This window comes from Thamnophis sirtalis, unplaced genomic scaffold (genome assembly GCF_051295495.1).
Source record: "Thamnophis sirtalis isolate CommonGarterSnake01/CBP01778 unplaced genomic scaffold, rThaSir2_p1.2 scaffold_13, whole genome shotgun sequence".
NCBI lineage: Eukaryota > Metazoa > Chordata > Lepidosauria > Squamata > Natricidae > Thamnophis > Thamnophis sirtalis.
Window position 1 is genome coordinate 24,817,882 of NW_028261393.1, and position 15,056 is coordinate 24,832,937.

Consider the following 15,056-nt stretch of genomic DNA (forward strand, 5'->3'; position numbering starts at 1 on the left):
CCACAAAAAAGAGGGAGTCAAACTATTATCCAAGGCATCTGAGGGCCGGACAAAAATGGGTGGAAACTAATCAAGGAGAGAAGCAATTTAGAACTGAGGAGAAATTTCCTGATAGTTAGAACAATTAATCAGTGGAACAGCTTGCCTCCAGAAGTTGTGAATGCCCCAACACTGGAAGTTTTTAAGAAGATGTTGGATAGCCATTTGTCTGAAACAGTATAAGGTTTCCTGCCTAGGCAGGGGGTTGGACTAGACGACCTCCAAGGTCCCTTCCAACTCTGATATTGTATATTGTATATATTGTATATTGATCCTGGGAAGGAATTATTTCAGATACTATTTGCGTTATAGGTGATGGTCTAGCTGACTTCTAACTTTTAGCTCCTGTAGAAAAGCATCTGCTTACCAAGTCTATAATGTCCTTAATTTAAAACATAAATAAGCACAGGACTCTTTGTGACATTTACGTTCTCCATAGTGTCACTCTGGATGACTCTGGATTCTAAATTTCAGCTGCAGAAGGTCCTGATATTTATTTCTAGAATGGATTGATCCTCCGGAAAATATTCAGGAAAAAAGGAGAAATAAGGACTTAATCTCTTGGATATTGATATTAGCTTTGCTATTTAACATAGGATGCTCCCTGTATGTTGCCTCTGGGAGCTTTGCTGGAGGAGGAAGGAAAGGTCATGTTTCATTACCTTGCCTGGAAATAATGATAAACACAGGCTATAACACAAGGATACTTTTGAAGTATATGTTTCATTCTTGATCTCCTACAGAAGGTTTATCTTAAGAGCTTGAAAGCCAAGCCCAATGAAAAAGCTTTCCATAGGGTTCAGTATCTATTTTGCTCCATGATGTTTTCCTTTCTCTGTCTTTTGAAGCGGTTCCACGAACCAGTGCGACCCAGTGCAGCTCCGTGCCAGAGCCCCGTTATGGGAGACGGATTGGCAGTGATTTCTCAGTGGGGGCTGTGATCCAGTTTGAGTGTAATGCTGGCTATGCCCTCAAAGGATCCCACAGCATTGAATGCTTGACGATGCCTGGAACTCTGGCCCAGTGGAACTCTTCGGTGCCTACTTGTCTTGGTATGTATCCGCCAAGGATAGGTCTAAATGGAATTCACAGCCAGTCATTCTGCGGCATGCTCATTTTCTTTTTTTATAACAGACTTTAGAACAGTGTTTCTCAACCTCAGCAGTCTTAAGATGTATGGACTTTGACTCCCAGTCCACACGTCTTAAATCTGCCCAGGTGAGAAACATTGCCTTAGAGCTATGACCCAACCCATGGGAGAAACTAAATAATTTTGTACCAGTAACATTGTACTGCAAACTAGGGCATACAAAATCTTTGCCAGAACAATTCTCAAATGCAGCTCGTCTGCCTGGAATCCACACTGTATATCAAACAATAATACAATTGAGTGAGTCCAGAAGTATTTCACGAAAAGAGTATTCCACTTCTCTGCTCACAATAGAATTCCCTATGTCACCAGGCTTGAAATTTTGGGCTTGTACAACCTAGAACTAGGCCACCTACAGCCTGACCTACACAAAATTGTCTGCTGCAATGTCCTACCTGTCAATAACTACTTCAGCTTCAATTGCAATAATAATACATGGGCAAACAATAGATACAAACTCAAGATAAACTGCGCCAAACTCAATTGCAGAAAATATGACTTCAGTAAGAGTGGTCAATGCCTGGAATGCACTACTTGACTCTGTTGTTACATCCTCAAACCCCCATATCTTTAACCTTAAATTGTCTGCTGTGGACCTCACCCCATTCCTAAGAGGTCTGTAAGGGGACATGCATAAGTACACCAGCATCCCTACTGTCCCCATTTATTTGTCCCCATTTCCTGTGTTCATATCTATGTTTATACTTATACCTGTTATCTCGTAGATATTTGACGAAAGAAACAAACAAACAAACAAACAAACAAACTTTGGTTGATCTTGAAAAATGTTGAGCAGGATTGGATCTGGCTGGCTATGGAATTCTGGGAGGTGAAGTGTACACATCTCTAGGTTGCGGAAGTTGAGAAACACTACTTTACGGCAAAGATGAAGGAAAAGAAGGATTGAGCTGTTCTTTGTTTAGCGATCTGAGATTTTCCAAATCTATTTGGAACAGTAGAAATCCTTTCTAAAGGCTTCCATCATGAATATATTATAATCACATATGTTCTCCAAATGATTGTTGTAATTATTCCTGTGTAACTTCTAATATGGGCATGTTTTGTTTTATATTTTATTTATTTATTTGATTTGTCAATTGTTTACAAGACAATAGGTATAAGAATAAACATGAGTATGAATGAAATGGGTATGAATAAATGGGTTTTTTAGGACAGGCATGGTAGGCATGTTGGTGCGCTTATGCACTCCCCCATTATGGACCTCTTAGGAATGGAGTGAAGCCAACAATAGACAGTTTAAGGTTGAAGTTCTGGGGATTTGAAGATGTAACAATAGAGTCAGGTAGTGCATTCCAGGCACTGACCACTCTGTTGCTGAAGTCGTATTTTCTGCAATCAAGTTTGGAGCAGTTTATGTTAAGTTTGTTTCTGTTGTGTGCTCTTGTGTTGTTGTGATTGAAGCAATATGCAAAGTTATTTGGTATTTGCAGAATTAGCTTTTCTGGCAATAAGTGTGCACATAAAAAAGCAGGCTTCTAACCTCTGTGGCTGCAGAGGTTTCCTCAGAAGGAATTAGAGGAACCCTCCTGATAGCTCAGCAATCTTGGGGTTGCTGGAGAAATGTTTCTTGTGAGTTCAGGGTCCTGATTCTTTTCTTTCCCCTCCTCAAAGCTAGCAGAAATTAAAATGCATTTTGGTAAATCCTGATGCCAAATAAATTATGCAGGGGTAGAGCTCATTTCATTTCAGATATAATTTGCATCTTTTATCTCGGGTACCGTTTCCTTTCTACAGAAGCTTGTTTCAGGGGAGGACATGATTCAGTGTTGCTGGGGGAAACGGCTGAGGTTCTCCAGCAGGTGCAAATCATATGTAGATGCTGCAGGAAAGGAACAGGGAATGTTCTTTCAACATGTCCTCCTTTTTTATATTGCATTCAAAGTCATCCAACAAAGATGCATGAAGAATTGGTGCACATCTCAGAGTCTGAACATTCTCTGTCTTTTGCTGCAGGATTTTCCTTGGGATGTACATCCTCCCTAAAGTTATTTATTTATTAAACAAATTAATATAGCTTCCCAAGCCACACACATATGACTCTGGATGGTTTAAAACATTTAAAAGATCTATCACATAATAAAACCCCATTAAAAACACCACCATGGCAATAACATTACAATCAAATCAGCCACTTAATCGGCTCCATTTATAGTACCCAGTCCAGAGGTGGTATTCAGCAGGTTCTGACCAGTTCTGGAGAACCAGTAGTGGAAATTTTGAGTAGTTCAGAGAACCAGCAAATAGCACCTCTGATTAGCCTCACCCCATCTATTCTCTGCCTCGCGAGTCCCATCTGATCGAGAGGAAATGGGGATTTTTCAGTAACCTTCTCCTGCCACGCCCACCAAGCCATGCCATGCCCACAGAACCAGTAGTAAAAAAATTGAATCCCACCACTGACCCAGGCACATTGGCAAAACCATGTTTTTGAGAAAGCAAAGGATGGGGGGCAACCATACCTTGGGGGGATAATATTCAATAAAGAAGGGCATGCCACAAAGAAAGCTTTTCTTCTATTAGATGTACATTCCTAAGCAATGGGGTGCATAACATGCAATACCTCCCCTTCTCTGTTACATTCAAACAATATAGGAGGAAAGTCATGTTAGTCTACAGCAGCCAAAAATCTGAATGTCTGGAAGCATCTTTGTTGATCTTAATTGGTGCTACCACGCTTTTATCTCCAGACAAGGAAATGTCACTATAGCAAAAACAGTATTGATATGGAAGGTTGTCTTCTTCACCAGGCAAAGTGGAAAGACAGGTGATGGTACCTGGGTTACCTGCAGAAGGAGGATCATGACATGAAGCAGCAATTGTTAGTCCAAAGAACAGTGTGTCTATGCATTTTCTATTGTGGGAAAATGGGAGGGGAGGATTGTACGGAGTTAGATGATATGCAGCCATAACAAAATTCTTTCTAGAAAGCCAAAGTCATCCTTTGTCTCTGCACCTCTGCACCTGACCAGAACTGGAGGGGTGGACCTGGAGGCCTGGCAGTGGGATATTGGACCAAGTGATGGACTTGTGGATGTGGGGGCAAGATCTTGAACTTTCAACTGGGTGGGGAAAACTGGGAAGCTTTCAGATTTGGGTTTTCTCAGATGTGCCAACATGGCTCTCTTAATAAATTGGAACTTTGAGCAATACTTTGCCTTGGACTCTGATTTAATTCTGGATGCTATTTGGAATCCTGACACAATGATTATTTGTATGTGCAAAAGGTGCAGAGATGAGTGGGCGTTAATGTGTTGTCTTTTGGCTTTTTTGAATACATGTCAATTTATGCAGCAACAATCAAAACCTGCTCTTAGGTTTTAGGGTGGAAGAGACTAGGCATCTGAGAGAATAATTGGATAATTATTCTGGGGATTAAAAATAGCTGCCATTGATCAGTAGAATGATTTCCGTCTCAAGGACTGTTGATGTAACATAGACTTTCTTGTCTATTTCAGTGCCTTGTGGTGGAAACTTAACAGAGCGAAAAGGCACCATTTTGTCCCCTGGATTCCCTGAGCCCTACTTGAACAGCCTCAACTGTGTGTGGAAAATAACTGTCCCTGAAGGAGCTGGAATACAGGTAAAGCATGGTTACGAAGAATGGCTAAGTTAACAAGCCAGCTCAGATTGGGAAGAAAGGACTCAAACTGTTGTGGCCTGCCAGCAGCCATCAGAGCCGGCAGCAGAGTTGGATAGTGAGGAGGTTGGGGAAGAACATGGGCCAGTCCCGTGGGGGCTGAGGAAAGCTCAGATGAGGGCTCTGCATTGGAGGCAGAGAGGGAGCTAGACAGCAGGGAGGCAGATGAACAGCTGGATGCTGTTCCCAGTGTGTGCATGTGCAGAACTGCCAGAAGACAAGAACAACTAAGAAAGCAGGATCGACTTAAGAGTAAAGCCACACCTTGGAGGTGATTGTCCCCTCCCATAGGAAACAAAAGAGAAACCAATGGGGAGTGGGCATTGCAGGGAACAATTTGTTCCTTCAGTCGTGTCAAGAGTTGAAAGATCTGTTTGTAACTATAAGAGACTCTGTGTCAAGTTTTGCCTTGCCCTGCATTTGGAAACTAGTTATTTGACAGCTTGCCAAGTGAGATAAGGTTCATGTTGATAAACATTCCTCTGAAAGACAGCTTGCTAAGCCTTGCGGATTGCGAATGAAAGGAATTCACAGTCATATAAATAAAAGGGGTTTGGATGGGATCAAGACTCTGTTTCTTGCTGTTCAAGGAAGCCTGGGTAAGAACACAAACAAAGACTGCTCTTTCTTTCTTTCAGCTTGTAGCCTAAGAAGTCAAGATGTTAGTCTTTCAATCTGCTTTTTCTTCCCTTTCAGACTAGTTATTAGTAAAGCTACTGTCCAAGATTTAATTCTGTATGAAAGCACTGATGTGGCAAGTGTCAAGGAGACTATTTATCTCATAGAAAACATCGTGGGCGGAGGGCTATGTCTATGGCAGCCAGAAAGTCGGAAAGGATCTGATAGCATCTTTTCAGGCTAATAGACATTTTGTTAAAGGGCAGGAGCTATGCAGCTCACTTCATCAGAGGCAAAATCTCATGGCGGCGTTCTTCTTTTGATGGTCCGGTTAGCTCAGGTTTGAAGATGGAAATCAAAGAGCAAATTCTTTCTCTCTGACCAGGAAGTCTGTGCAGCAGTCTGCCATTTTTAAAGGCACTGATGAGCACTGCTGTACTCAGGTAATTGGGAGAATTGGAGGAACTTGTTGTGGCCCTCCAGCGGCCAGTAGAGCTGGCAGCAAATTTGGACAGTGAGGAGGTTGGGGAGGAATATGGGCCAGTCCTGGAGTCTGGGGAAGGCTAGGATGAGGGCTCTGCGTCGGAGGGAGAGAAGGGGTCAAGACCATCTGGTAGTTATTTGCTGCCTCCAGAGCCTCCAGAGTCTGACATCAGTGAGGCAGAAGAACAGCGGGAGCCTGTTCCCAGTGTGTGATGTGCAGAGCTGCCAGAAGGCAAGAACAATTAAGAAAATAGGGTCGACTCAGGAGTAAGGCATGGAGATGATTGGCCCTTCCCATAAGCCATAAAAGAGGAGTGAACAGGACGTGAGCTTTTGCAGGAAGCAATTAGTTCATTTGATCTGTTCAAACTTTGAAAAGTTCTTGCTCTGCATTTAGGTCTCTGGCAGCCTTCCAAGGGAGATAAGGTGGGTGTTTATCAACATTCCCCTGAAAGACTGTGGCAACTCAAGCAGACATCTGTCGGAACCAGTGGTGGGTTGCAGGCAGTATGCCCTGGTACGGGCGTACCAGTGCCTGCCCAGAGCACTGGGTACCGTTCCTGCCCACCCGAGCTCCTTACCTGTATTTGAGGTCTTTGGTGCTTCTGCGCACGTGCACAGAGCACACAGCAGCTGCATGACACTCCGCTAAGGCGGAGGCATTGCAAGTGCGCGCTGCGCTCATTCATGTGGTACACGCCGGGCTCTGTTGCAACTGTACCAGTTGCAACAAGATCCAGAACGCACCACTGGTTGGAATCTTCCTTCCTTCTGATTAGGTGGCCAAAGTATTTGAGTTTCCTCTTCAGAATCTGGTCTTCTAAAGAGCAGTCAGGGTCGATCTCCTCTAGGACTGACCAGTTGGCTCACCTTACAGTCCAAGGGATTCACAGGAGTCTTCTCCAGCACCAGAGTCCAAAGGCCTCCATTCTTTGCCACTCAGTTTTCCTTATGGTCCAATCTTCACTTGGCTTTGCTTAGCAACAGAAATTCTGGTTCTGATTGTGATCACAAGTCAAGGACTATGGATTTCTGCCCTGGGGAGACCGTTGGGCTTGATGATCTTCAAAGTCATTTCTTCCTCTTACCTTCCATCATTTTTTTGGTGGAAGAGTGCAGTATATTGTCTCCGAGCTATTTTATTTAACTACGTGCCATAGTGCTAGTGGACATCCAGGATTGCTAAACATGAAAGTCGATGCCTGAAGAAAAACACAGAACCTTCAGAAAGGTTTGTTTGAGATAAAAGCCACAAATACTTTCATCTCTGAAAGAAATGATCTGATAGCAGAAGTTTCCTTGCTCAGTGTCCTTTAGGACTCTACATACATAATTTGCTAGGTAATTAGGACAGTAAAAAAGCATAATCTGGAAATCTTCAGGTTGGAAAAAGTTGTTATAGAGAAAAAATTGGGATATATAACAACCCCTTTTATTAACGCTTTCCTAGCTAAGGACTAAAAATTATTAACAACCTCAGATAAGCAGAGGATATCACTCTAATGGCAGAAAGTGAAAAGGAAGTACGGAGCCTCTTGATGTGAGTGAAGAAGGACAGTGCAAAAGTTGGCCTGAAACTCAACATTAAAAAAACTAAGATCATGCCATCCGGCACTTTCAATTCCTGGCAAATAGATGGGGAAGAAATGAAGATAGTGACAGATTTTATTTTCCTGGGCTCAAAGATCACCGCAGATGGGATCTGCAGCCAAGGAATTAAAAGATGCTTGCTCCTGGGGAGGAAAGCTATGGGAAATCTAGTTAGCATACTAAAAAGCAGAGACATCACCCTGCCAACACAAATGTGAATAGTCAAGGCTATTGTTTTCCCAGTTGCAATAGATGGCTGTGAAAGTTGGACCATAAGAAAGGCTGAGCACCAAAGAATGGAGGCCTTTGAACTCTGGTGCTGAAGAAGACGCCTGTGAGTCCCTTGGACTGCAAGGTGATCCAACCGGTCAGTCCCAGAGAAGGTCATCCCTGACTGCACTTTAGAAGGCGAGATCCTGAAGATGAAACTCAAATACTTTGGCCACTTAATGAAAAGGGAGGACTCACTGGAGAAGAGCCTAATGCTGGGAACAAATGAGGGCAAGAGAAGAAGGGAACAACAGAGAATGTGGCAGCTGGATGGAGTCACCAAAGGAGCAGGCGTGAGCTTAAATGGACTCCAGAGGATGGTAGAGGACAGAAAGGCCTGCAGGAACATTGTCCATGGAGTTGCAATGGGTCAGACATGACTTCACAACTAACAACAACAAGCTACAGTATGTAGTTCAAAGACAGTAGTATTACTAGCATTTTCTATGGCATAAAACTTTTTTAAATGAAACGTATTTAGCTCTATATAAAGAGAGGTAACTGGCTCTTTAAAACCTGTGAAAAGTTTGCTAAAGGATATTAGTAGGAACAATTTGGTCTGATCCAACTCCAGGATACCAACTGCAATTGTTTGCAATATATATATTAAGCCAGAAAGAGAGACTCCTGTTCTGCTTCATCCTGCTCTGCTTCAATAGCCTAGCAAAAGAGAAGGAAGCAATTAGCATCATAATAGGACCATTTTGCAGCTTCCAAATTCACAAGGCGTATCCTTTTGTGAGTGTCAAAATTGATTAGCAGATCCATTTTTTTATTTAGTTTTGCTCTGGATTTGTTTGAGACTTATTTGCCTTGTTATTGGTATTTCTCACAGCATAGCATGGAAGAGAAAAAGGAAGATCATTTTAGTAGAACTGCTAAATGTATTGCAAAACATTTGACACTTGTGATATCAAGGCGATAATTTATTCCTTTCATTTGTTAATTTCAGTGGAGGTGGAGAAGGAGCTACTGGGAGAACCAGCCTGCTATTAATACATTTTTTGCTCTATTTTCTTGGAATGTAGTATCTAAATTAGGATGTCTTTAGAAGCTAATAGATCATATGAATTGAAGCTAAAATAATGATATTAACACGAAGAAATATTTCAGGAAAATGTAGTTCCCCCCCCCCTCTTCTTGAGAAAAATATACTGTTTCCTTCTCTCTCCATGTTCTTTGGAACAATGCCATGCATGGCATTATGTCATCACAAATGAGATGTAGCTGAAGCAAGTTATGTCATTAGCATCATTAGCATGATGACATCATGGCATGGCATGTGTCCCTGAAGATGGCCACGACTTCATAAAAGGTTTCTGCAAAATTCAACAAAACCTTGCACTGGAATGCATAATCAAAGCTGCATTCCCGCAACACTTTACTTACTGAATTTCTACCTTTTCATATTAAACTAAACTGAATTAAGCAGTCTGGATTCATACAAGACCTTAAACCAGGGGGGGAAAAGAAACTATCTGAAGTTAATATTTATCTGGCTTTGTAACTGCTAGCTTTGCCACTGATCTGGTTAAACAGGTGTTGTCTGTGACCCAGCCCTGAAGAAAGTTGTTTGATCTGTTTGTACAGGGATGAAGTAGGTCCTTACATAATCGACGTGCATATTGCATGAACCATGATCCTGGTTCATGTGCTAGGATTCCCATAGAGCTGGGCAGAGATTTTGCAAACACATGAGCTGAGTCGACAGTTTAATATTGTTGGAAGAAATCTCCATCTGGGTTCAGTTCCAAGTGGGGAGAAAGACATTGGAAACATGGAGGCTGCTTGGAAAGATGGTTTCATGGTGGACAGGACCAAATGGTTTGAGGCCCTGGGCAACTGAGCACATGGAAGAGAGAGAGAGAGATTTATACCCTCTCTTGAGGCCCGCCTTGGAGCTTCCTGTTCCTGGGTAAGGGTAGGTATTCTGATTGGTTGTCAGTCTCCCATGGGGCCTTGCAGGGGTAACTTTGTAGGTTGTCTTTTGAGTCCCAGGCTTGGGTGATGATGTAATGAAGGGACTTATTCTGACCCAGACTTCCTTAGAAAGCAAGAAACAAAGTGTTGGTCCCCACAAAACCTCTTTTATTTATACAACTGTGAATTCCTTTCATTCACAATCAGCAAAGCTTATCAAACAGTCTTTCAGAGGAATGTTTGTCCACACGCACCTTATCTTGTTAGGGGTGCCACCAGATAACTAGTGTCCAAACACAGAGCAAAGCAAAACTTGGCACAGAGTCTCTCACAAACAGAATTTTCCAGACCAATGAACAAATTGTTTCCTGCAAAAGCCCACTCCCTGTTCATTCCTCTTTTGTTTCTTATGGGAGGGGACAATCACCTCCAAGGTGTTAAGTCGACCCTGCTTTCTTAATTGTTCCTGTCTCCTGGCAGCTCTGCACATGCACACACTGGGAACAGCCTCCAACTGTACATCTGCCTCCCTGCTGTCTAGCTCCCTCTCTGCCTCTGATGCAGAGCCCTCATCTGAGCTTTCCTCAGCCCTCAGGACTGGCCCATGTTCCTCCCAACCTCCTCACTGTCTGACTCTGCTGCCAGCTCCGCAGGCCACCAGCAGACCACAACAGGGCTTTGAGCAATTCCTATTATGGCTGAGGGCTAATCCTACATTTGTTGGACCTTAGGTGAGGGTATTTGCTTATGAAGTAGCCATCTCTTTATCCCTTAAGTGCTGACATCTGCTGTGGGCTATTAAAGCGGGTGAGGGCTATTAAGAGTGAGTCTGCTTCCTGCCTTGAAAAACATGTTTCTTCATTTCTCAACCAGGGAAATATAATATTCTGCCTTTTTAAATATTTCCTAGAATATTTCATTCTTCTAGGAGAGGGTTGGGTGCTAACTTTTTACAGTATGCATAACTAAGGTGTAATTGGCTGCTTGTAACTCTGTATTGCTGTGAACATAACCAGAGTGTTTTAATAATGGCCACCTGAGCATATAACATCTGAATTGTATTAGACTTCCATCAATTTCTGTTTTGTATTCCAGGTTAATCCTGGCAAATCAGGTGAGCTGGTAAGAATGAAAGCATTCTTGGAAGTGGAGTATAGGCTGTATCTAACCAAGGAGTTCACTTGCTAGGACATTTTGTATGAATTATTCATTTCCCAAGTAGCAATTCTCAGTAAATATACACTGCAGTTCCTAAAATCTTGCATATCATTTTAGAATTGAAATTTTAGAATTCCCCCCTCCATTCTTTCCTCCCCCCCCAAAAAACCCCTTCTGAAAAAGAAGTGAAGAATAAAAAGGAGAATAAAACCAACATTTAAGGTTCTCTTATATAGAAATCATTGCAAGTTGGATAATTTTCTTTCTTTTCTTTTTCTTACTTTATATGAGTTTTTAAACTTCCTTTAGAAAAAAACTTGGCTATATAAACCTGTTAATATATTATCAAACAAGTTGGATAATTATGTAGACTCTGGAGCAATTTGTAAAGGCTCTGTGGGGGTTATTAGCATTTTGTAGAGGTGAACTCTAAAAGGCTCTTGTGTTTCATTTATGTTTTGATTTAAAGTTTTCACAAAATGGCTTTAGGACAAATTAAGGAGGAAAACAACTGAAAATGTCAGAAACAGTTATTTATGGTCACCCTGCCAAACACACCACTTCCTTTTTTTCTATTGCCTTCAGTGAAAAACAAATGTTGCACTTCCATGGGATAAATTTCTCCCAAATGCCATCCTGGCTAAAGGGCAGATATCATAATTAAGTGGAAAATGTTTGATGTGGCTTGCCATTTTACTAAAAAGAATCCCCATTGCAAGAAGAAAGTGGGTATGATCAAAGATTAAGGATTTCACCTCTTAGACTGGCATTCTACAACAGAATTCCCTAACCAGCTTTCTCCGGGAAAAACATTTCCCAACTAGCATAACTGACATATTTCAGAGATTTGGATTGCGCTGTGAGAGATTGGTTAGACTCTGCACTATAATTCTGAGGACCTTATCCACCAGACTTGAGCCCTATATGATGGCAGGGAGTTTTCAGATGTATTCAAGGGCAGGATCTCAGTTTCCATGGGGTTAACAATGAAACTTGGAACCCCATGTTAATTAAAACTGAATCGAAGAGGCCTCAAAATATTCTTCAATGCATTTCAAAGCTCTTTGCTATAAAGATTCCTACACTGATAAATTAAGTGTGGAGAGAATTTGTTATATAAACTTTGTGAATCTACCATAAAAAAATAAATTGTTGTTGTTAGTTGCAAAGTCATGTCTGACCCATCGCAACCCCATGGACAAGGTTCCTCTAGGCCTTCCTGTCCTCTACCATCCTCTGGAGTCCATTTAAGCTCACACCAACTGCTTTGGTGACTCCATCCAGCCACTTTGTTCTCTGTCATCCTCTTCTTCTTTTGCCCTCAATTTTTCCCAGCATCAGGAACTTCTCAAGGGAGTCCTTCCTTCTCATTAGGTGGCCAAAGTATTTGAGTTTCCTCTTCAGGATCTGGTTTTCTAAAGAGCAGTCAGGGTTGATCTCCTCTAGGACTGACCAATTTGATTGCCTTGCAGTCCAAGGGATTTGCATTTTTGTTCCATATGGTTTACTGATTACATATTGAATAGTACTGTTAGTACTCGTAACCTTTAATTCGGAATGGTACTTCTAACAGTAGTAACGCTAATAGTAATTGTTATTGTTATTAGTAATTGTTATTACAATCATCAACATTTTTTCCTCCTCTGGCCTTTTCTCTGTTCCCAGATTCAAGTGATCAGTTTTGTCACAGAACAGAACTGGGATTCCCTAGAGGTCTTTGATGGAGGGGACAATACAGCCACCATGTTGGGCAGCTTCTCAGGTAAGACCTGGAGATACCATAGAAAGGGCTGTGACTTCTTACCTGTCAGATATTTATTTTCAATAAATAATTACTATAAGCTGCCCAGAGTCACATAAGTGAGATGGGTAGCTACATAAGTCAAATAAAAAAAATCAACATTGAGGGCAGGGCATTTAGGGTTGAAACCAGAGTTGGCTTCAGAGTTGGTTTTCTCAAGAGAAAGAAACCAACATCCAGGGATGTAGGAGAAGATCAGCATAGGGGCAGAATTAAACACATCATCAGCTTAGACTCTTTACATTGACACAAATGGTCTAAGTCCAACCCGTCTTGCATTCCATTGACCTCTATCTGGCACTGATTCAGATTTGAACTTTAGTGTTCCGACGTAGGCTTCCTGATACAGTAAAAAGCAGGCGCTTAGTCCCAGAAACCCCCTTTTTATTTCAAAGGCTGTGAATTAAGTTCATTCACAGCCCGTGATGAGTCTGTAGTCTGTCACATGCCTTTGCTCCTCCTTTATGTCCTATGGGAGGGGCCAATCACCTCCAAGCCTTACTCCCGAGTTGACCCTTTTGCTTTAACTGTTCTTACCTTCTGGCAGCTCTGCGCATGCACACATTGGGAACAGGCGCCCCTTGTTCCTCTGCCTTGCTGATGTCTCACTCCAGAGGTTCTGGAGGTAGCACATAACTCCCAGACGGCCCTGGCCCCCTCTCTGCCTCTGATGCAGAGCCCTCATCCGAGCCGTCCCCAGACTCCAGGACTGGCCCATGTTCCTCCCCATCCTTCTCACTGTCCAACTCTGCAGGCCGCTGGCAGACGACAACATTTAGTTGACCAGATTCTTGTGCAGAGACTTAAGCAATAAATCTTTCTGGATTGCAGCTTAATACATGTTCCTGATCATTTGTGCCCAAAAGAGGAGGGTAATGATAGAAAACCAGTCTTTGCACTGCCACTTCTGTTCTTCAGTTGAGCATCTAAGATCAGTTCTTTAATAAACTTGAAAGAAGAGTGGGGGGTCACAAGGAAGTCTGGGATGGGCAAACCAGATGCCCCGGCCTCCCAGTCACCCTCATTTCCCAAAATTCACAAAGTCATAAAATCTTCAGATGGCAAAATATAAATTGTATTAATGCATGAGATGTCAGTATTTACACAGCAATTTAATTCGATATTTGTCTTCACGCCACATGATCCATAACATGTCTAAATTCTTGGATAAGATTATTGTGAGATAGGGAGAGAGAGGGAGGGAGGGATTATAGTATTAGTGTAATTTAGCTTCAGACAACCAGTCACAAATATTGGGTGTTGGGGTGCTGTTTGTCTCATTACACCCATGTCAGTCACATGTGTGACAGTGGCAGAGTATAAACACCAGTGTCATGCTGTTCCTAGAAGCAGCGTTGCTTTGCATATATCTAATTCCTTGCTTGCCTTGCAAGAAATTGTGAAGCAGGAAGTATGAAATAATAGAAGATTCCCGCAGGATGAAGGAGAGCCTTGTCAGTATGTGTGAACAAGAAAGAGAAAGAGAGACTGCTAGGTAGGCAGGGAACAAAAGGATGACTAATCATAACAAATACTGCTCCATAAAGGAAACTGCTAGCAAATTGCATGGCTACAATGTGGTATAAGAAGAGGCAAGTGACATATCTGAAAAATGTAAGTGGTATATAAAAGAAGACATGGTCTATTTAGGTGCAAGGAACCAGGGATGGCACAGTGAGTTACTCAGTCTGGTTTTCTATTGTTACCCTCCTCTGTCAGACACAAAAGATCAGGACCAGAGGTGGGTTGCTCCCGGTTCAGCCCGGTTTGGCCGAAACAGTAGTGGCGGCAGTGGGAGGCTCTGCCCACCCACCTGGACGCTTCTGTGCATGTGTAGCGAGCAAGAGTGAATCAGTAGTAAACTGCTTAGCAACCCACCACTGATCAGGACCATACATTAAGCTTCAGTTCAGAAAGATTTATTGCTCAAGCCTATGCACAAGAGTCTAATTTCTTTATGATTCCTTGCCTATAGACAGGAGTCTTGCCAGAGTAAAGCACTATCAAACATATCATATGAATGATCAAGGAGGGTTCCATCTGGACCTCTTTCTGCATACCAGGGATTCAAGGCTGATTTGCCTTTTAGCTCCTCCTAAAGGGAAAGAACTCCTCCTACCTGAGACTTAGTTTCAGATTCCACCAGATGGTGCTTCCTTCTGCTTCTCACTTATTTTTATTTGCATCGATTGACAAAGCTTTCAAGTATATGAATTGTTCAGACTTTTAAAATTCATCTAGAGCAGGGCTGTCAAACTCCTGGCCTGCAGGCTGGATGCGTCACACACTGGCCACATCCACACCCAGTTTAGTGTGTTGGAAGAAATGTCCTTCTGGGTTCAGTTCCAAGAAGGGAAAAAGACACTGGA

The 15,056-nt window shown here is 42.3% G+C and overlaps 1 protein-coding gene across 1 annotated transcript in view; it reads left to right on the top strand.

Annotated features, from left to right (window-relative positions):
• CSMD2 (CUB and Sushi multiple domains 2) overlaps window positions 1-15,056 on the top strand; it is a 771,224-nt gene that overhangs the window by 615,094 nt on the left and 141,074 nt on the right. Inside the window, exons 34-36 of the mRNA XM_087728138.1 lie at window positions 888-1,091; window positions 4,666-4,790; window positions 12,552-12,648. Coding sequence (XP_087584264.1) covers window positions 888-1,091; window positions 4,666-4,790; window positions 12,552-12,648 — 426 coding nt within the window. The remainder of the gene's footprint in view (window positions 1-887; window positions 1,092-4,665; window positions 4,791-12,551; window positions 12,649-15,056) is intronic.